This window comes from Palaemon carinicauda, chromosome 6, assembly GCF_036898095.1.
Source record: "Palaemon carinicauda isolate YSFRI2023 chromosome 6, ASM3689809v2, whole genome shotgun sequence".
Taxonomy (NCBI): Eukaryota; Metazoa; Arthropoda; class Malacostraca; order Decapoda; family Palaemonidae; genus Palaemon; species Palaemon carinicauda.
In genome coordinates, this window is record NC_090730.1 from 84,638,645 (window position 1) to 84,661,144 (window position 22,500).

At 35.4% G+C, this 22,500-nt stretch overlaps 1 protein-coding gene across 1 annotated transcript in view; it reads right to left on the bottom strand.

Annotated features, from left to right (window-relative positions):
* Positions 1–683: 683 nt before the first annotated feature.
* LOC137642135 (ADAMTS-like protein 2) overlaps positions 684–22,500 on the bottom strand; it is a 26,186-nt gene continuing 4,369 nt past the window's right edge. Inside the window, exons 5-15 of the mRNA XM_068374679.1 lie at positions 20,076–21,150; positions 18,958–19,076; positions 12,914–13,091; positions 12,655–12,784; positions 10,958–11,111; positions 7,208–7,444; positions 6,744–6,897; positions 6,374–6,570; positions 2,649–2,853; positions 2,064–2,465; positions 684–1,680 (exon numbers count right to left, since the gene is read on the bottom strand). Of these exons, the coding sequence (XP_068230780.1) occupies positions 1,577–1,680; positions 2,064–2,465; positions 2,649–2,853; positions 6,374–6,570; positions 6,744–6,897; positions 7,208–7,444; positions 10,958–11,111; positions 12,655–12,784; positions 12,914–13,091; positions 18,958–19,076; positions 20,076–21,150 (2,955 nt within the window). The 3' untranslated portion in view covers positions 684–1,576. The remainder of the gene's footprint in view (positions 1,681–2,063; positions 2,466–2,648; positions 2,854–6,373; positions 6,571–6,743; positions 6,898–7,207; positions 7,445–10,957; positions 11,112–12,654; positions 12,785–12,913; positions 13,092–18,957; positions 19,077–20,075; positions 21,151–22,500) is intronic.

The following is a 22,500-nucleotide window of genomic DNA, read 5'->3' on the forward strand; positions in this document are numbered from 1 at the left end:
AATATAATCTTACCGCAGTATCCCCTTTTTAAGTGATCACACCATAACAGATACATATGGGAATAAGCAATTAAGATCCGTCTTCTTCTTGGTGGCAGAATGGATAAGCAATGGATACCATTAAACCTATCTGATGTTGATTTTAACAGTATTTTCAACCGTTTAAGTATATGTCTCGGGATTTAGTGAATATATCTCTGCCACTAACTTCGATTTAGGAGTTTAGATACCAAGAAATATAAGAAATATGCCCATTCCCCTGTCCGAAGATATATCTATGTATATCTATATATATATATATATATATATATATATATATATATATATATATATATATATATATATATATACAGGGTGTATGTATATATATATATATATATATATATATATATATATATATATATATATATATATATATATATACAGGGTATATATACATATATATATATATAAGTATGTATGTATGTATATCTACATATATATATATATATATATGTATATATATGTGTATGTATATATATATATATATATATATATATATATATATATGTGTGTGTGTGTGTGTGTGTGTGGGTGTGTATGTATATATTTATTTATAATATATATATATATATATATATATATATATATATATATATATATAAATATGCGTGTGTATTGTTGTATGTATATATTTATTTATTTCTCTATATATAAATGTGCGTGTTTGTGTGATTAGGTTACATGTAACGATAACGTGAAGTGATGGTGAAGTATGAAAGAAAATATGGGGAGACAAATGCGAATGACTGTTTGACCTTTCACTAGAATGCCACCCTTCACAGGCATAGTGAACTGGTACTTATTCAATCAGATTATTCTAAATCTCTCGAATGGCAGTATTGTATATTCTGTCTATACAAAAGCATAATAATAAAACCAGAAAATAACAGAAAAATAACACAGCGCAAGAATATTGTCCAAGTTATTGCAATCACTTCGGTATTTCCGCAATCACTATTCTTTCATGTAGTTGTGTTTTTTATTTATAAAATAAATACACAGATTCAACGCTAATTTGTTCTTTTCTGTTTCAAAAACACTTGGAAAGTTTTTTTTGTTTTTGAAGATTAAATTAAACCTGGTCACAAAACTCACGTATACACTACTTTATCCCACAAACGCAGGTTGTCGGAAGGTTTTTTCTTGTTCTTATCATCACAGCATTCATCCTCTAGTGATCATAGATTAATGTTATATCTAATGTCTAGCATAGTTCTGTTAATAATGTCATTTTATTGATTTCATCATTTAGCAGAGGTATGTTTGTAACATCCAGCAAAGTTATGTAACAAGATTGGTTGCAAACACTCATCAGATTATTATTTGCAATGGAGAATCTACTGTTATGTACAAGAGTTTTACTAGTATTTTCACTAGTATTCTAATCAGAACATAGAGCAAAATAAGTAGAAATTGCACTACCAACATCGATAGAGCACGAGCTTTTTCACTCCTGAATGCTACGTCGAACACAGTTTTCTTTGGTGATGATTTCTTCTTCGCCTTTTCTGTGCCTTTTGTTCCCGCAGTCTCTTCAACTAGCACTGCAGGTCCGGCAACAAAGCTTGTTGTAATACTTTAGGCGGCATAATCGGGCTCGGAAAACAAGGTGACAGTTCTTGATTCGGTCGATACACGCTGAAAGGAAAAGAGATGAGAAATACTGGGTTAGAATTGAAACGAATCTGAGTATATTAAAAGACCTAGACATAAGATTTAGGGAACTCCTGAGTACACTGGGTAGGTAATTTGCTTAGAATCACGCTTCGAAGTATCAAAATGTTAGATTAAAGTATACCAAAAATTAGGGCGAGGAAACTATCGGTGTAAAAATGGCCCACTAAAGATTTTTCTTATGGTAAAAAACTACTGGGAAGACTAAGTTTATTTTTATTTATGAAGAGGTCGCATAGAAACTGAAGAGAGAGATTTATTTAATTTGTGCTCGATTGATAAATTAGGAAAAAGTCAGAGTTTTTTTACAACCAATTAGAGAGACATAGATAGATAAAGAAACGTACATGCTCTTTCTGTTGGTGGGAGAGGAGTTGCAACTGGAGAATGGACCCCATCACTTGCGCCTTCTTCATCTTCGTCACCTTTGTCTTCCTCTTTTTTATTCTTCTTCCTTTTCCGTTTCTTTTTCTCGGCTTCTTCCTCATCATCTCTATCTTCATCATCATCTGTTTCTTCATCAGCCACAGACTCATCTCCTTGGGCGTCCTTATCAGGTATGACATTGAGGGCATTCCCGGACACTTCCTCGACGACCAACTCGTTCTCGATCTCATCACTGTTTTCTTGGTAATCCTGCGAGGCTGGTTCCCCTACTTCCGTTACTATCTTCTTTCGAACCTCTTTGCTTCTGCCGAGAGTTTCTCTTTCAGTCCCAGAGTCTCCTGTGCCATCGCCACCTACGGGTGCTGTTGATTCTTTAGTACAGGCATTTTCTTATACTTAATTAGTTTACCAGCATATTTTGTTTGCATACTTTCGACATTCATATTCAAAATTCAATTCAAGAAAAACACCTTCAATGAAATGATAAAGTCAAGGTATTATGAACGAAAATTTTTTTTCTTAAGAAATCAATCATTGACTTATACCTAGAGTCGAATTAAATGAAGTTCCAGATATTGAGGTGACAGTTGTAGTTATAAAAGAACTATCAGTTGTGGTACATGGGTGGAGGTTGCAAGGCTCCCTTGTAGTGGGTTTGGTAGCATTGAAGCAGTCAGCTGAGGGACGGAGATTAGCATCCAAACAAGTCACCTCCCGTCGCATGACACCTCCTTCACAGGATGCAGAACACTGTAAAACAAAGTCAGTTTATAAAAGCATTTTATGAAACCTTTTTCAGTATACAGTGTATGATATGTTTTCTTTTGCCCTGGTAGCAGTGATGTCAGGAATGTTGTAAGGTACAAAGAATCTGAATCATTTTAAGGCAATAAATTTAACCTCCTACAATGTTGAGGATGATAGGGAGCCGGATATAATTGTTGTTGCAGGTATTGAGGTGCCAGTGATGAGAGATGAGAATGAAAGTGAGACTGCAAGAGAGGAAGTGAAGAGAGTACTAGATGAGATGAGAGCATGAAAAGCACCTGGTATGGATTGTGTGAGGGCCGAGATGTTAAAGGAGGAGGCTGTGACTGTGCTGAAATAGTTGATGAGATTGTGATATGTATTTGTTATGTTGTGAATGGTGCCAGTGGACTAGTTGTGTACATGTATTGTTTCACTATACAAAGGTATAGATGTACATGAGTGTTGTAATTCTAGGGTATTATATTAGTGAATGTGGTTGTAAATTTGTATGGTAGAGTGTTAATTAACAGAATTAAGGATAAAACAGAAGATGCAATCTTAGACGGGCAGGGTGACTTTAAAAGAGGTAGGGGATGTATAGATAAGATTTTTATAGTCAAATAGATATGCGAGAAATATTTAGCAAAAGCTAAGGAAGTATATTTGGCATTTATGGATCTGGAGAAAGATTATGATGGAGGTGATAGATATATGATGAGGTTATATAGAATTAGTGGAATAATGTTGCAAGTCATGAAAAGTTTATATGTAAGTAGCAAAGAGTGCATTACGACAGGGAATGAAATGAGTGAGTGGGTACCAGTGCGAGTGGGGCTTAGATAGCGATGAATGATGTCGACAAGGTCGCTCAATTTACTTGTTGATGGACCTGTAAGAGAGGGGAATGCTAGAGTGCTTAGTCGAGGATTGACACTGATAGATGAGAGTATCATGAGGGGGAGGTAAATCAGTTTTTGTTTGAAGATATTACTGTATTGGTTACAATCTCGGAAGAGAAGCTGTGTTGATTAGTGACAGAGTTTTGGAGGGTATGTGAGAGAAGGAAGTAATTAGTAGATGTGGGTAAAAGTAAGGTTATGAGGTACTCAAGAAGTGAAAGTTGTGCTAGATAGAATGTCATGGTGAAGGAAGAGTTACTTGAGGAAATAGATCAGTTAAATTACATAGGGTCTGTTGTTGCAGCAAATGGTGGAGTGGAAGCAGGTGTACATCAGAGAGTGAATGACGAATGTAAAGTATTGGGAACAGTGACGGGAATGCTAAAGAATAGAGGGCTGAGAATAAATGTGGAGAAAGTTCTGTATGAAAAAGTGATCACACCAACTGTGATGTATGGATCAGAGTTATCGGGAATGAGATTGACTGAGAGACAGAAATTGAATATGTTCAAGATGAAATATCTGAGGAGTATGGCTGGGTATCTCGGTTTGATAGTTTTAGAAACGAACTAGCAAGAGTGAGAACAAGAATGAATTAGCAGCTAGAGTAGATAGGAATTTGTTGAGGTGGTTTAGCCATATAGAGAGAATGGAAAATGGTCGTCTGCTGAAGAAGGTGATGAAGGCAAAAATCCAAGATTTGATGGGAAAAGTGCAAGAGGCAGGCCAAGATTTAGGTGGATGGATGAAGTGAGGAAAGCCCGAGGTGACATGAGTATAGATGTGAGAGAGGCAAAGAAGAGTGCTAGGAATAGAAAAGAATAACGAGCAAATGTGACACAGTTCCGATACGCCCTGTAGCTACCATGGGTCACCTTAAGGTGAGTGCTGAGGTAACAGCATTTGTGGGGGAAGATGGAGGGAGGATAGGCTGTGGCACCCTAGGTCTACTAACCAAACTCAGCGGAGTCCCTCGTCAGGCAAGAAGGAACAAAGAGAAAGAAAATCCCCTTTTGCTTCCTTGTATGTCAGCTATACAAAAAAAAATGGGAGTAGTGCCTTGGTAGGTAGATAGATAGATAGAAAACTGCTATGACAGTTCCATTTTTGACAATGCAGGTACTATATGTGATTAAATTTCGTTCAAGGAAAGAGCTTACTTCAAACTCGTAAGGTATAAAGTAAGTACTTTATTGAAAGTGCTTGTGTTAATTAGTTCATTTAAAGGTTTAGTAAAACTCGTGGTTCCAAGAAGTTTCACTATATGAAACGCTTTAAATGTATTTGGTCCATCTTTCGGGCCCCTAGCTCTGCTCACTTTTTGGCCTTGTCTTACTTCCGTTTCCGCTCCGTTTTTTTCATCTCTCTGTCCAACGTAAAAACTTCAACTTCATTCTGGAACTGTAGGGTTTTACCCCAATCTTAAATGGAAACTGAATGGCCTCCCAGAGCAGACTTTAGTGCCCAAATTTATAAATTCAATCAGATCAAGGGAACTTCCTCATTCTACCGCTACTGTTTGTAGATTACATGAGATAATTGTTCTCTCTCTCTCTCTCTCTCTCTCTCTCTCTCTCTCTCTCTCTCTCTCTCTCTCTGTTACTGATAAAGTTAAGTTTGAAATATTCACGTTTACCATCTTAACATTACCGAAGATGTCATAAAGTTAGGTTCCGAGAGGCATGTTGCATGGTCTACGGAAGTTTGGCTCTGGTTTTTTTTTTTTTTTTTTTTTTTTTTTTTTGCAAGAGCACACCAAGAATAACGATAAGTAGCCATGGTCATTGCCGCCATAAAACCTATGAAGGAATTCCACAGAAATTAGCTACAAAGCATCAAAACCTCCTGATATGTTATTTTTTTTTTTTATCTGCTAACTAAAGAGGCCACTCTGAGACACTGCTAAGGGATTACTAGCATATTACCAATTCCAGAAAAATTGTGTTATTATTATTATTATTATTATTATTATTATTATTATTATTATTATCATTATTATTATTGTTGTTGTTGTGGTTGTTGTTGTTGTTTGCGTGCCTGGTATTGTTGCTGTCCTTGACCGGGCTGTTTTTAGTTATTGTTGTTGTTATTATTCATAATGTGCATACGCATTTACGACAAACCCAAATATTCAGAAATATATATATATATATATATATATATATATATATATATATATATATATATATATATATTATATGTATATATATATGTATATATATAGTATATATATATATGTGTGTGTGTGTATGTATACATATTAGGAATAACATAAAAACTATTGTCGTCCGCATCCAAGCATAAAAACTCAAATCAATAACAAGGAGGTTATCGAACAAGGCCATGACCCGGACCAAGGTTTGATCATATTTAGCTATAAGATCACGCCATGATGAAAATTGGGTTAGACAGGTCACCTGCACAAATCGCAGCACTGGTGGTTGAAAAGACTTTTGGCACCACGGTTCATTGCCCTAATGTGATCTAAATGGACTAAGCCATTGAATGGTATTAGAAGTCTGATTTAGAGCTCTATACTCCACCAACCAACAGAGACCGCATAGCTGAAAGAAGAGGTGGGTGAGAAGCAATACAGCTAATAATGTGATTAAATAACCAACCTCGGACCACTCAGAAGTGTACCATTGGGGCGTACAAGGTTCGACATTGCACTCTTGCGAATCATGAGGCCGTGGCTGGGAAGCGCACTGGTCGTCCTCGATGACTTTCCGTTTCCCTTTTCTCGTGACCACGACACAGATGACGCTCCTGGTTTCCCTCCCGACGCCACAAGGAGAACTGCAATCTCCCCAAGGACCTTTTAATCAGAGAAATAAAACACATCGTCAATATTCTGGAAAGTTTCGATTTATAAACAAGAAATGCACGGCCGATCATAATAACATGCACTTATAACGTTTTTTTTGTTTTTAGCAAATCCCATGTAATGTTTAGAATGAACATCAATCAAAATCTCAAAATAATACTGACCAGCAAACCACTGTCCACCGCAGCCAAGTTCACCTCTGCAAGTCCTCGAAGCATCTGGTCGAGTTTCAGCTGGACAGTCTCCATCAGACACCAAACTAGACACTAAACAGTGTACCTTGCGCGTTTGTATTCCTAAGCCACAAGCTTCAGAACACTGGTAAATAAATGGAATTTTTAGAGTCCTTAAACAAAAATTGCTATAGATCCATAAATAGGGAACTGAAAAAAATGTGAAAAGGATAACTTATTGGAAAATTACAACTCCACATTCTATTTTCTAAACAGAAACATCAGACCAGGAAAATACCTACAGAAGATTCGTTTGAGACAAATCACCATAGAGGTGTATCATAAAATTCATATTTAAATCGAAAAGAATAGACTAAGTGCATGATATACGACACTTAGCTATGCATAGTAAAAGGTAATTCATTTATACACATTTAATTTCTTTTAATTTTTACCTGGTCCGCCCACCCTGAGAAGAACCATGTATTCGTAGCGCAGGATCCCATATCACAATCTTGTTCATCATCCGGATACCTTTCCGCTTCACAGGATTCGTCATCTACTTGTGTCCCACCCAAAAGGCAGCGTACTTCACGACTACGGCTCCCGAGACCACACGGTGCAGAACAATTACTCCAAGGTCCAGTGTCCCACTCAGGGGATGTGCTCGGGCAACGACCCCTTTCACAAACCTAAGACAGAAGATTGGTCGTTACTCATTCGGTTTTAATTGCCATAATAAGCTATGACTTGGAGCAGGAAACCATTAGATTCCTCTAATATTATTTTATCTTTACCCCTTTACATTGATAGGGGGACGGCTTCATGAACATTCCAAAGCCCTGTCAAAAGAAGTATAACGGTTAATATTTACGTAACATACATACATACATGAATACACACACACACACACACACACACACACATATATATATATATATATATATATATATATATATATATATATATATATATATATATATATATATATATATATATATATATATATAGATAGATAGATAGATAGATAGATAGATAGATATAGATATAGATTTATATACAGGGTATATATATATATATATATATATATATATATATATATATATATATATATATATATATATATATATATATATATATATATATATTCATATGTATATATATATAATGTGTTTATATGGGTCTAGGCAAATTCATAGACAACAATTCACCGACAACAATTTACCGACAACAATTCACCGACAACAATTCACCGACATACACAATTCATCGAATATACATTTCACCGAAACCCGAGAGAAAAAAAGGGAAAAGTTAGAAAAGTGTAAACCTTTTATTATCATAAGTAAGAATGTTAGCTTTTTGCTAACAATTGTATTATTCTTTCGTAATTTGGTAAAAACAATAAGTACGAGTGTTTCTCGTTAAAAAGCAATAAACTTTAAAAATACCGAAGTTTCTTAATTTGGTTAAAGCTTGGATTTCTTTTGTTTAGAAAGATAACTGAAAAGCCCATCGTGCCGCTCCAGTTTATAGAATCGGAGAAGGGGAAGAAGAAGTTGATCAGTGATGGATATTTCTTTTATAAAGACAAACAGAGCGAAGAAAAAATATATTGGAAATGCGACAAGTACCACAAGATAAAGTGCAACGCGCGGATTACTACGCAAGGTGACGAGATTGTGATAGAAATCAAAGAACATAATCATGTATGTGATGCAGCTGAAGGCGAAGCTCAAAAAGTAATGGAAAACGTACATAAAAGAGCTACATCAACTACACAAGCACCTCATGCCCTCATTTCGAATGCACTTGTAGGATGCAGTGAAGCAGCAGCAGCTAAACTTCCAAAACCTCATAGTATCAAAAGGACAGTAAGAGGAATAAGGTTTGAAAACAATTGTCTGCCACCTCTTCCACAATGCCGTAGTTATTTGTCTTTCACAGACGAATATACAAAATCATGCAGAGGTGAAAACTTTTTATTATTTGATTCTGGTCCCACTGAGAAACGGATAGTAATATTTGCTACTCACCGGTGCACAAATATTCTTGCAAATAGTGACCGTTGGTATGGGGACGGGACATTTAAAACAGTACCACTGCTATTTTACCAACTGTATACATTCCATGGATTCAAGGAAGATGTTGCTATTCCACTTATTTATGCTTTATTACCCCATAAATCGGAAACCACTTACAGTATACTATTAGAGAAGATTAAAGAGCATACTGCATTTTCGGTTCCATCATCTATAACGATTGACTTTGAACCTGCTATGATAAAAGCATGTAGAAAAGAATTTCCAAGTTCATGTTTGAAAGGGTGTTTCTTTCATTTTTGTCGGTGCATCTTTCGTGTTATACAAACAAATGGACTTAATCGAAGATATGAAATGGATGCAGATTTTGCGTTGAATGTACGTTATTTACCAGCATTAGCATTTGTTCCCGTTGATATGGTTGGTGCTTCATTTGAATTATTGTTTAATAACGACGTGTTTTCACCAGAGTTACAAAATGTTGTGGATTATTTTGAAGATACGTGGATAGGCCGCCCTGATAGAAGAAATCGCTGTAGACCGCCAAGATACGAACTTATGATGTGGAATGTTTATTAAGACGTTTTAAATTCTGTCCCAAAAACAAATAATGCACTTGAGGGGTGGCTTAGAGCATTTGAAACTCAGGTAGCTGGACACCATCCTAATATATGGAAATTTTTGGAAATTCTGAAAAAAGAGCAAAACTTTAACGATGTAAAAATCGACCAATATTCGGCTGGTAACTCGTGTCAACCACAAAGAAAGAAGTATCGCTGTTCTTCTGAACGGTTAAAGAAGATTGTTGATAATTATCATTCTTATACGAGTATTATTGATCATTTGAGAGCAGTAGCTCATAATCTTTCTTTTTGATTTTAATGAATAATTTGACACTTTTATTGCACTTTATTGTACTTTCACTTATTGCTTTTTTTTAATAAACATTTTTACACTTTCATTGTACTTACCTATTCTTGATAACACTTTTATTTCAATAAAAATCACAAAATAATCGTTAACTTTTTCTTTTCCTAATATAATAATTGAAGGATTACCTGGGTTTCGGTGAAATGTATATTCGATGAATTGTGTGTCGGTGAATTGTTGTCGATGAATTTGCCGGCTCCCTGTTTATATATATATATATATATATATATATATATATATATATATATATATATATATATATATATATATATATATATATATATATATATATATATATATATATATATATATATATATATATATCACGTGGTGGCCCGGGGAAATCTGGTAAAACTCGCTGGTAAAGAGACTGATGTCTCACCAGGTAAATCCTCGGACAGATAGATTATCGTCAGGTTCAGTTTGCCTTTTATGGGCTCTCGTGGCATGGTTGGTTTCGACCTGGCCTTTCATTAGAAGGGGCTAGCGTTCGATCCTAAGTATGAGGTAGAAATTTAATTCTATTTTGAACACGATGTTGTGTTGATATTTATCCATATTGACTCATTAGGGGTAATTTGAATGAATTACTACCAATTGTGTCACGTGGTGGCCCGGGGAAATCTGGTAAAACTCGCTGGTAAAGAGACTGATGTCTCACCAATTAAATCCTCGGACAGGTAGATTATCGTCAGGTTCAGTTTGCCTTTTATGGGCTCTCGTGGCATGGTTGGTTTCGACCTGGCCTTTCATTAGAAGGGGCTAGCGTTCGATCCCAAGTATGAGGTAGAAATTTATTTCTATTTTGAACACGATGTTGTGTTGATATTTATCCATATATATATATATATATATATATATATATACGTATGTATGTATATATATATGTATGTATGTACTTAGAGTGTTTCTTTCAGTAAAAGTGACCATATTTGTTCAGTACGTTGTTTTACTGTAATATCCACAAACTCCTAGAGGCTAGAAGATCACTACCGTATTTATAAAAAGTAAACAATGGTGGATTTCCGTTGTAATCGGAAAAAAGTGCAGTGGCTACAGTGAACATTGGTATAATTTTGTTGTATATTGCCTAAGAAAATAACTTTAAAATACCTTGTCAGTTGCTTAGCAGCAAGTCAAAAAGAGCTCAAAAGCAGAATTCGTGTCCCAACAGTGGTAATACATTCAGTAGTTTTTACCTTTGAGAACAAAACTATAAAAGAATTATCGTACCTGTGAGGTGGAGACTGAAGCGGGTGAGAGACAGGCACCTTCAGGAACCATCATAGTAAATGTTGGGGAAATCTGCTGCTTGCAAACCAAAGGCCTCGTCTGGACACCCATCCCACAGGTGACACTGCAAGGGCCCCACTCACCCGGTGTCCATCTGTTAAAACAGGTATCTAGGATGAGCAGTGACGAACTGTCATGCATTTATTTACATAAATACGTAAAGGGTGAAGACTATTGTCTTTCTATGTAAGAGTTTCCCTCACAAAAGAAAAGAACCAGAGTTATATATTGAAGAACAATCTCTAATAATACATATGAACACATTAAAAGAACGGAATGGTTAACTGCATTAACAACTCATAACTCTTGACTTAATATTCAAGTTAAATTTGATAATTATACAGTCGGCTTCGAACTTAGTACACATTGATTAGTCTAAAATAGGATGGACAGATTTTAATATAAGCCGTACAATTTTTTATTCGACATCTAGATCCTTAAGAGAAACAAAACAATAAAAGACATCCTATAACCTTCACATCCAAGTAACTACAAGCAATTAGGTTTCCTATCTTTATCTTTTGAATGCATGCATAGTCATTCCAAGTACCGTATAAGAGAAAATTGAAAAGAAAAAAAAAAACTAAAGTAATCGTATAACATATAACAGCTAGCCTTCTGCGAAATATTTATGATCAAAATAAAAAGACCCGCTAGAGGTAGGTGCATAGTGCCGTCAGTTCACCTCATAGTGTGGCCTACTTTAGGCGTTACTTTAGAGACCATTGCAACATCCTTTCACCCCCTATAATAGCTATACTCGCTTTGAAGCCTCCTTTTGCTCCCCAGTTCCTGCTTCCTTTCTTCCGCATTGTTGTTGAGCTTTACATCTTTTCCTTCACACTTCAACTGCTGGGTTTTACCTATGTTTTATAGCGGAAGGGAATGGCCTTCCAGGCCCTAGTGGTGGGTCTAATAGACCTTATTTTTAAATCCAATCCAAAGTAAATAGACTATAGCAATCAGACCTCCCCCAACAACAAACCAGTAAACGCATCAGTTCCTGCTGAAAGCTAGCCTACTGTATATCATTTTGCGTCATTTCGATTTAGTGACAGAACAGGATGATAGGTTTCTTGCTGGTTCCATGGAATACGAAATGACAGAAATGGCAACCAATTTCATTTGTTCACACAGCGGTTACTAAAAATTCCCAGGTGAATCGACCGCAAAATGCAGTTAGCTAAAGTCTTTGGAAAAGGCGAGTTTCTTACAGAAGAGTAATCTGGTCTACTTTAGGCAAAGTTATAGAGCTAGTTTAATAAAATGAAGGAACGGTATTTAGGTCCTAAATATCTAGATGAGTAGCTATGTTTTCCAGAGTTTGTTATTTATATATCCAATAAGTTTACAAATGACCAAATGGTAGTACCCGATGAACCAATAAAAATGGTGTTCCTACATTCAATGATATCAGTGTCAGACATTGAAGTCAACGGTTTTAGCACATTTACCCAAATTTTTGCATTTCCTTGCATCTAGAAAGGCCCTAAACACGGTACTTGGTATACTACATAACTCAAAATATAACCTACAATGTTTGATTTCCTGCATTTTGGCTTTAGTTATGTCAGACTTAATCGCCGTATTGCTCATCTCATATCAGAGAAAAAATCTAAAAAGCGGAACCTACTCACGTGGCTGGACAAGGTTTCAAATTACACATAATTGTATGAGTTTTAGGACGAGGTAAATGTTCACAGCGTCTATCTGAAACTACAGTTTTCTTCCTTCGCCTTTCGCAGGAGAGGATAGTCGTCTGGTTACCTGAGAGACCAGACAATTTTGATTAGTCATAAAAGTAAATAAACTAAGATATGAGGCAGTATTAGATTTTTAATTGATGGATGTAAGACTATATTCATTTGGTCATATATTTTGAAAAGAGAAATTTACCTCCTCCACATGGTTTTGAACAAGGAGTGAATCCCTTTTCAGCCCACTGATATCTCGATCCTTGCTTTCGTCGGCCGCTTCTGTCCTTATTTCGACGACCCCCTCCATCTACACCAGAGTCATCTTGTTGTTGCCTTCGCCGGCCATTGCCACGTCTCCTTGGGCCTTTAGTAGATTCCTGTTGAAATTGGAAGTCCATTATTTTTTCATTTAAAGACAAAGTGTTTCATTTAAAACGGGTAACTGATCTAGGGTAATGTAATTTACTCTTCATAATCATAATCTGAATTCAAAGGTGACTGTAACTGATTAAGGCTGAATTCATTACGAGAAGTATCTAGTATCTGGAATTTATAAAAAGGGACACATTTAATTCTTTATGAAAAAAAATTTAAAATGGAATGGCCTCATTAATGCCCAGAAGCCAAGGCATACTTCCCGTAGGGAGGTAGTGCCATCAGAGCACTTCAAGTGATGCACTCTAGGCATTACTCAAAGGTCTTTGCAACGTCCTTTTGGCCTTAGTTGCGATCACATTTTAGCTTCGTAAACCTGCGTATACACTTCCTTTTTTCATGTTGCTCTGCAAACTTTTAATTTTTACTTCATACTGCAACTACCGGGTTTTCTATAAATGGTACTCCACGCCCCGATGCCGATCCTTATAGCTCAAATTTATAAATTCGATTCAATCCAATCCTAAGGCATAGCGGAATATCTTAGACATCACTAATTACAGCAGTAGGTTTGAGGTTCGACTGAGATCATGAACAATATTTTAACTAGTAATAAAGTTTGAAATAAACATTTGATTATATTATCCTTCTTCGTCCGTTTTTATAAGTAGCCAAATTATTGAAAGTTTGATATGTATTATTGTTTACCCCTTTTCATACAGGCGACAAAATACTGTGTCAATCTTTATTACATTTCCAGAACGTTTACAGTTTGATCTAATGTAGATCATAGGCTTAGTGCAACTTCAGCAACTGTATTACCTTCCAGATCATAGAACCTGTTATATGAATTTGTAAGTGATTCATAAAGCTATTATTATACAAACACACATATTGTATGCGTACACACACTAAAGAAAAAGAGACATCCTCTGGTGATGTGAAAAGGTGGATGGAATTAGACCAGTTTATTGTGCTATGGTTGGAATGAATACGAGGAAATTATTAATAGTTGCAAGATTACTTCAATTGAATTTGCTGTGGCTCAATACAAAATGGTGGTGGAAGATATTAGGTTGGAAGGAATAAGGAAAAGAACATCCCTAGCCAGGAATAGTAGGATCAAAGCATTTAGGATGAAAAGGGAGAAGGTTATAGAGTTCTGAAGTAAATTGGAAAGAGCCAGAGAAAAAAAAATATATAAATGGAACATCAGAATAACTTGGAGAGATATGGGTTATTATGAAAGAGATTGTGGTGATAGCGGCAGCATAGGTGTGGGTAAGGACAAGTGGTAAACAATACAGGAAAAAGAAACGGAATGTTAGAATCAAGAGGTTCAAACAGCTGTGAAAGAAAAGAACATAGCCAAAAGAAGAAATGGGAATGTAACAGCAACCAGACAAGGGAGGAATATAGACAGCTAAAGAGGGAAACAAAGAGAATGTTAGCGATTGCAAAGGGAGAAGTCAGGAGAGAGTGGTATGAAATCAGATAATCTAAAGAACTGCAGAAGTGAGAAGAAAGGACGAACCAAATCTAGGAGAGATCGAAATGATTAAAAATGAAAATAGAAAGATTTTTAGAGAGAGAGAGAGAGAGAGAGAGAGAGAGAGAGAGAGAGAGAGAGAGAGAGAGAGAGAGAGAGAGAGAGAGAGAGAGAGAGAGAGAGAGAGAGAGAGACTTTTTCTCCAAGAGAATTGGAAAATGTTCCTCCTGTAGAAGGACCAATAGCGAAAATCATAGAAAGTGGAGTCATGAATAATATAAAGGAAACTAATAAACCTGAAAGAAAGTCAGAGGTAACAATAAAAATGATTAAGACATTACAAAACTACCCAAAGATTATGTGCAAACAATATAAAAAAAGCTCTGGGATGTTAGGGAGATAACACTATTATTATTATTATTATTATTATTATTATTATTATTATTATTATTATTATTATTATTATTATTATTATTATTATTATTTCTACTAGCTAAACTGCAACCCTAGTTGGAAAATCAAGATGCTATAAGCCCAAGGACTCCAACAAGGAAAAATAGCCCAGTGAGGAAAGTAAATAATGAAGTAAATATACGATATAAGTAGTAATTAACAATTGAAATAAAATATTTTAAAAATAATAACAACATTAAAACAGATATTTTAAATATAAACTATAAAAGGACTTATTTCAGCCTGTTTAACATAAGAACATTTGCTGCAAGTTTGAACTTTTGAAGTTCCACTGATTCAACAAACCGATTAGGAAGATCATTCCATAACTTGGTCACAGATGGAATAATACTTCTAGAACACTGTGTTGTATTGAATCTCAAAATGGAGAAGGCCTGACTATTAGAATTAACTGCGTGCCTAGTATTATTATTATTATTATTATTACTATCCAAGCTACAACCCTAATTGGAAAAGCAAGACGCTATAAGCCCAGGGGCTCCAATAGGGAAAAATAGCCCAGTGAGGAAAGGAAATAAGGAAATAAATAACTGAATAGAACAAATTAACAATAAATCATTCTAAAAAAAGTAATGTCAAAAGAGATATATCATATATAAACTATTAACAACGTCAACAACAAAAATGTCATATATAAACTATAAAAAGACTCATGTCCGTCTGGTCAACAAAAAAGCATTTGCTCCAACTTTGAACTTTTGAAGTTCTACTGATTCAACAACCCGATTAGGAAGATCATTCCACAACTTGGTAACAGCTGGAATAAAACTTCTAGAGTACTGCGTAGTATTGAGTCTTATGATGGAGAAGGCCTGGCTATTAGAATTAACTGCCTGCCTAGTATTACGAACAGGATAGAATTGTCCAGGGAGATCTGAATGTAAAGGATGGTCAGAGTTATGAAAAATCTTATGCAACATGCATAATGAACTAATTGATCGACGGTGCCAGAGATTAATATCTAGATCAGGAATAAGAAATTTAATAGACCGTAAGTTTCTGTCCAACAAATTAAGATGAGAATCAGCAGCTGAAGACCAGACAGGAGAACAATACTCAAAACAAGGTAGAATAAAAGAATTAAAACACTTCTTCAGAATAGATTGATCACCGAATATCTTAAAAGACTTTCTCAATAAGCCAATTTTTTGTGCAATTGAAGAAGACACAGACCTTATATGTTTCTCAAAAGTAAATTTGCTGTCAAGAATCACGCCTAAAATTTTGAAAGAGTCATACAAATTTAAAGAAACATTATCAATACTGAGATCCGGATGTTAAGGAGCCACCGTCCTTGACCTACTTACAATCATACTTTGAGTTTTGTTAGGATTCAACTTCATACCCCATAATTTGCACCATGCACTAATTTTAGCTAAATCTCTATTAAGGGATTCACCAACCCCAGATCTACATTCAGGTGATGGAATTGATGCAAAGAGAGTAGCATCATCTGCATATGCAACAAGCTTATTTTCTAGGCCAAACCACATGTCATGTGTATATAGTATGAAAAGTAATGGGCCAAGAACACTACCCTGTGGAACACCGGATATCACATTCCTATACTCACTATGGTGCCCATCAACAACAACTCTTTGAGATCTACTACTTAAAAAATCAATAATAATGCTAAGAAACGACCCACCCACTCCCAACTGTTTCAGTTTGAAAACAAGGGCCTCATGATTAACACGGTCAAAGGCAGCACTAAAATCAAGGCCAATCATACGAACTTCACGACCACAATCAAGGGATTTCTGTACTGCATTGGAGATTGTAAGAAGGGCATCACATGCTCCAAGGCCTTTCCGAAAACCAAATTGCAAACTAGGGAATAGATGATTACCTTCAGCAAACCTATTAAGACGTTTTGCCAGAAGACGTTCAAAAACTTTAGATAATATGGGAGTTATGGAAATTGGGCGGTAATCAGTGGGACTTGAGCTACCACAAACACATTTACATAGAGGAGTAACATTACCAATTCTCCAACAAGTGCTAAAAGCTCCTCTTCTTGCTAACTTGCGTAAAATAACAGATAACTTTGGAGCTAAGAAATCTGCTGTCTTTATAAAAAACAAAGGAAAAATACCATTAGGGTCTACACCTCCATAAGCATCAAGGTCCATCAACAGAGCTTTAATCTCACGAGATCGAAAAGCTAAACTAGTTAGTTTAGCCTCAGGAAAACAGGAATGAGGAAGTTCAAGTTTTTCATTACTCTGTTTACTGTCAAAAACATCAGCCAAAAGGGTTGCCTTTTCCTTTGGACAGTGAGTGACTGAGCCATCTGGTTTAAGTAAAGGAGGAACTGTTGCATCTACACCAAAGAGTGCAGATTTAAGAGTAGACCACCATTTATGTTCCTGAGTTGTACCAGAGAGGGTTTCTTTTATGATTAAATTGTACTCCTTTTCAGTTGAGGCATAAACTCTCTGAGCAAAAGCTCGAAGCTGAGTATAGTTGTTCCAGGTCAAATCTGATCTGTTACCCTTCCAAAGGTGATAGGCCTCCTGCTTCTCCAAATAAGCACGTCTACAATCATCATTGAACCACGGTTTGTCCTTCATTCGGTACCTTAGCACACGAGAAGGGATACGCCTATCAATTATGTTGACTAGATTCTCATTCAAAGGGACAACAGGATCTACACTATTATATAATTACGAACATGAAGGAACTGTCCGGGAAGATCTGAATATAAAGGATGGTCAGAATTATGAAAAAAAAAATATGCAACATGCATAATGAACTAATTGAACGACGGTGCCAGAGATTAATATCTAGATCAGGAATAAGAAATTTAATAGACCGTAAGTTCCTGTCCAACAAATTAAGATGAGAATCAGCAGCTGAACATCAAACAGGAGAACAATACTCGATTGAACACCGAAAATCTTAAAAGATTTTCTTAGTACAGTACGCCAATTTTTTGTGCAATCGAAGAAGTCACAGTAGAAGGTCCAAAAAAAGTGTATACAAACGAAGTCTATGAGTTTTTATGCCCGGAGGAGAATTGTAAATCTCAGAGAAAAGACTACATTGGACACACTACCACGGCACACAAAGATATATGCAGACCCACAGAAATCAATGCCAATAAACCAACGCTATATCAATTTCCACGACCAGAAACCCACCCTGAATAAATTGATTGATGGAAGCTAGATTATTCATAAGAACAACTACGGCAGGCTTATAATAGCTGAGTCTATAAGCATCGCCCTCCAAGAGCTAACAGTGAACATTCAATTATAATTATATGCTCCTTTCAAGCAGAAACAAATACGGAAAATCTCTGTAGAGGTGCAGCTTCGAGCATGCAACTATATATATATATATATATATATATATATATATATATATATATATATATATATATATATATATATATATATATATATATATATATATATATATATATATATATATATGCATACAGCATTCATATATATCATCATCATCATCATAATCATCGTCATCGTCTCCTCCTACGCCTATTGACGTTAAGGGCCTCGGCTAGATTTCGCCAGTCGTCTCTATCTTGGGCTTTTAATTCAATACTTCTCCATTCATCATCTCCTAATATTTTTGTCATATATATATATATATATATATATATATATATATATATATATATATATATATATATATATATATATATATTATATATAATTTATTTGTTTATTTGTCTTACTCAAGTATAAAAAAAAAATTATTTATTTATATTTAACCATGCCCGGAGCTGATATTAATTATTCAATCTCATTCATTCATTGAACAAGATCTGTAAGTATAAACAATAATCACAGCCCATAACAATAGGATCTAATTCAAAACCTTCAGTAACTACATAGGTAACGTTAAATTTTCATTATAGAAGGCATCCAAAAACTTCCTACCGTTTCATTTGATGGAGAAAATGAAGATGGGGAAACATTTGGCTGTGTCTGTTGAATTCCAGTCCCAAATGGCGTTTCTTGACTTGACTCGGCCGATGTTCTGGATACCTTTCGATGACCTGTTTTAACGATAGATATTGTCAGAGTTTTTCTGTATCCTTTCTTACACATAACTTATACAAACACACCTATATGCATATATATATATATATATATATATATATATATATATATATATATATATATATATATACATATATATATATATATATATATATATATATATATATATATATATATATATATGTATATATATATATATATATACACACATATATATATTTATATATATATATATAGGCCTATATATGTATATATATATATATATATATATATATATATATATATATATATATATGTGTGTGTGTGTGTGTGTGTGTGTGTGTGTATACTGTATATATACATATATATGTATATATATATATATATATATATAGAGAGAGAGAGAGAGAGAGAGAGAGAGAGAGAGAGAGAGAGAGAGAGAGAGAGAGAGAGAGAGAGAGAGAGAGAGAGAGAGAGAGAGAGTATTCAAATAAATAAAATTACCTTTTAAAAAATTGTAAATTCCTTCATTAACTCTTTTCATCCTGGTTAAAGGAGAATTTTTCAAAAGTCTCTAAAATTCCATGTGGCCTATATTTACAATAAAGAAGCATATGATTCATGCTTTATTTCCATGAGACCTAAAGTTTTACAAATATTTACTAGATTATTATTAGTATTTAAGCATGGTCCAGGTTCCCTTCTCTAGTTTGCCACCCCCCCCCCCCCCCCAAAAAAAAAAAATATCCCAAATTCGCTAGTTTTCCATGTGTATTTCTTTTCACATTAAAATCATTGTTTATCAATGCACTTGGAACAACATTTTGATATTTAATTTTCTAAATTTTTCATTCTATTAAATTATATACTGTATTTCCATGAAATATAAAAGACACACTCTAATGAAACCCCTAGATCATTTATTCCAGTAATTTGCTCTATTAAGCATCAATGAATGAGAGGTGAATAATAAATTATGGATATATGACATTCCTCTCTGGTAATCGTGTATGTACCTTGTCTGCGTTTCCCTCCATGCTGATGTCTTATCCTGTGAATACTAGCAACTGTTTCGGCATTAGGGAGGCCCTTTTCATCTGTGTGTGGTCTTCGCGGCTGACTTGGAATATTTGATGGTGGCCTTCTACTTCCCGTGTTAGGAGTGATAGGTATGGCAACAGGTCTAAGAGGTATGCTATTCTGAGGAAATTCTGGAGGGATTCCTCCTACTGTTGCTCCATCGCTGGATGGAAGAAATCCCTGAACACCAGTTGTGCCTCTTCCAGTGATGATAGGCCTGGTAACATCAGTTGGTTGACCTGTAAGCCCTGATCCAGAAACTCTTACACCTAATGGCAATGATCCAGGTGATGGAACTCTTGGTAAACCTTGACTGGGTAGATAAGGGTTTCCACCAGGTAGCGGACTACCCTCCTTTGGACTGTAGGAAGGATTCCATGGTATTGGTAGACTCGAAGCACCTTGTGAAGTTCCTAAAGGAGTTATTGGCTGAATATGGGGTACGACACCTGTAATTCCAGGGGACCCGATAGTACTAAGACCGCCAGAAGGTTTCACAGGCGTTCTTGGTTGAGCCACAGTAAAAGTAGGATTTAGCCCTGATGATCCTGTTGCCGGCTTGATACCGATGCCACTTTGTGCACTCCCCCTCTGCACTGGAACACTATCTGGATTAAATCCTCCAAATCCTCTGCCCCTGTTTATTCCACTACCAGGTGTAATGCCAGGGTTCAATGGACCAAAGCTACCTGCTACTATATTTGGATTGTTTGGCCCAAATGGTACTCTTCCAGGTATCAGGGGCTGACTACCAACTAGCGGAAAGATACTGGTACTACTGCTGCCTGGTGATGTGGGGCTTCTGGCACCAAGGTTTGGGTTTATGGAGCTAACACTTGAAGATCCTTGAGGAAATGTAGACGGCGAGTGTCCTAGTGTCCCAGATATACTCCCCATGTTCGGCAGCAGTCCCCCAGTCTGTGGACCTAGTGCAGGATTGCTACCTTGAAAGTCTTGCACAGGAAATCTATATTCATACTTGATTCCTGGGTTTGGACTCTGGGATATAAGCTGAAAAAAAGAAAAAAATATTAAGGGTTTACTAGTTGTAATCAGTTAAGGTTACCGTCAATATAATGTTCATACAAGGTAACGACTAACTGAGATAAATGATGTCATCTTGCATGACTTAAATAACTATAGTATTTCACATAAAATTTCATTTGAATACCTTAAACTACTCTATTTACAATCAAATTGTGTTTTAAAAATCCCAAAGAGAACATAATGCAATATCTGATTAAAGTAATGTGATGTTACATTGGTAACAAACAATTTAATAAATGCAAAAAATTCTATGCTAAGGACAGAGATACTAATACAGTTGCCATGAAATAGTCAATAAAAATATGATTTTTTTTTTTTCATGTTTTTTTGAATGATGCAAAATGAGGAAAATACCATAATAAAATTTTACTTGGTTCCCCCATGAATTTCTCTTATAGCCATTTTCTCTGTAAACGCTACATATATCTAAAGGATCGGGGTAACTATTATAAATATCTCATTCTTGCTAGTGGTCACAATGTTGTTTCTTAGATACAATTTTTTTTCCTTCAATAAACTAAGGACTAATTGTGAAGGCTTTCATAGATGAATATTTTTATTTATTTTCACTATGATGAAAGCACAATCAGGTCGGAAATAGATGAGGCCAGTGAACATTTCCATCGTATTTTGTCCTTTAACTTAGGGCATTGGACCTCAGATGACAAACCTAACGCGTAAGGATGTTGGGTTAAATTAAAACTCACATATTGCCAATGAAACGAGCTTCCAAATGAACGGATAACTAGATCTTTGATGACCATTACTACGACTAGCTGAACTCGGGACTGATAATGTTTATGAGATCGGCATTGTCCCTGGTTGGTGTCGCTCACTATAACGCAGTTCACTGTAATGTTGCTACATTTAACATCATATTTAAGAAGGCTACATGATTGTTGTGTCTTTTTAACTTCAGATATTACCATGGAATTTGGCACGAAGAGAAATTATGTTTCCCACTAATCCCTGAAATTTTCATTTGAATATGTGAATTATTCCAAAAAATAACCATTCAACCCATACCGAAATTAAACGTTTGCTGTGGCTTTTCTATGGCAGACATCAACATCAAAATTTGTATGGACAAAGAAGATATCCATCCTACAAATCCTTGAAAATTTCATCTAGATACGTGACGTATTGTACGAGTAATTTACGGCGCCGCCGAAAATACGCCTACCACGTATATCGAAAAATGGTTACTGTGACATTTTTATGGCAAGTATCAATACGATAATTGGTATAAATGTAGATCACACTACACCCATCATACTCTGTGAAAATAATTTAGATATCTGTAAAAGTCTAGGA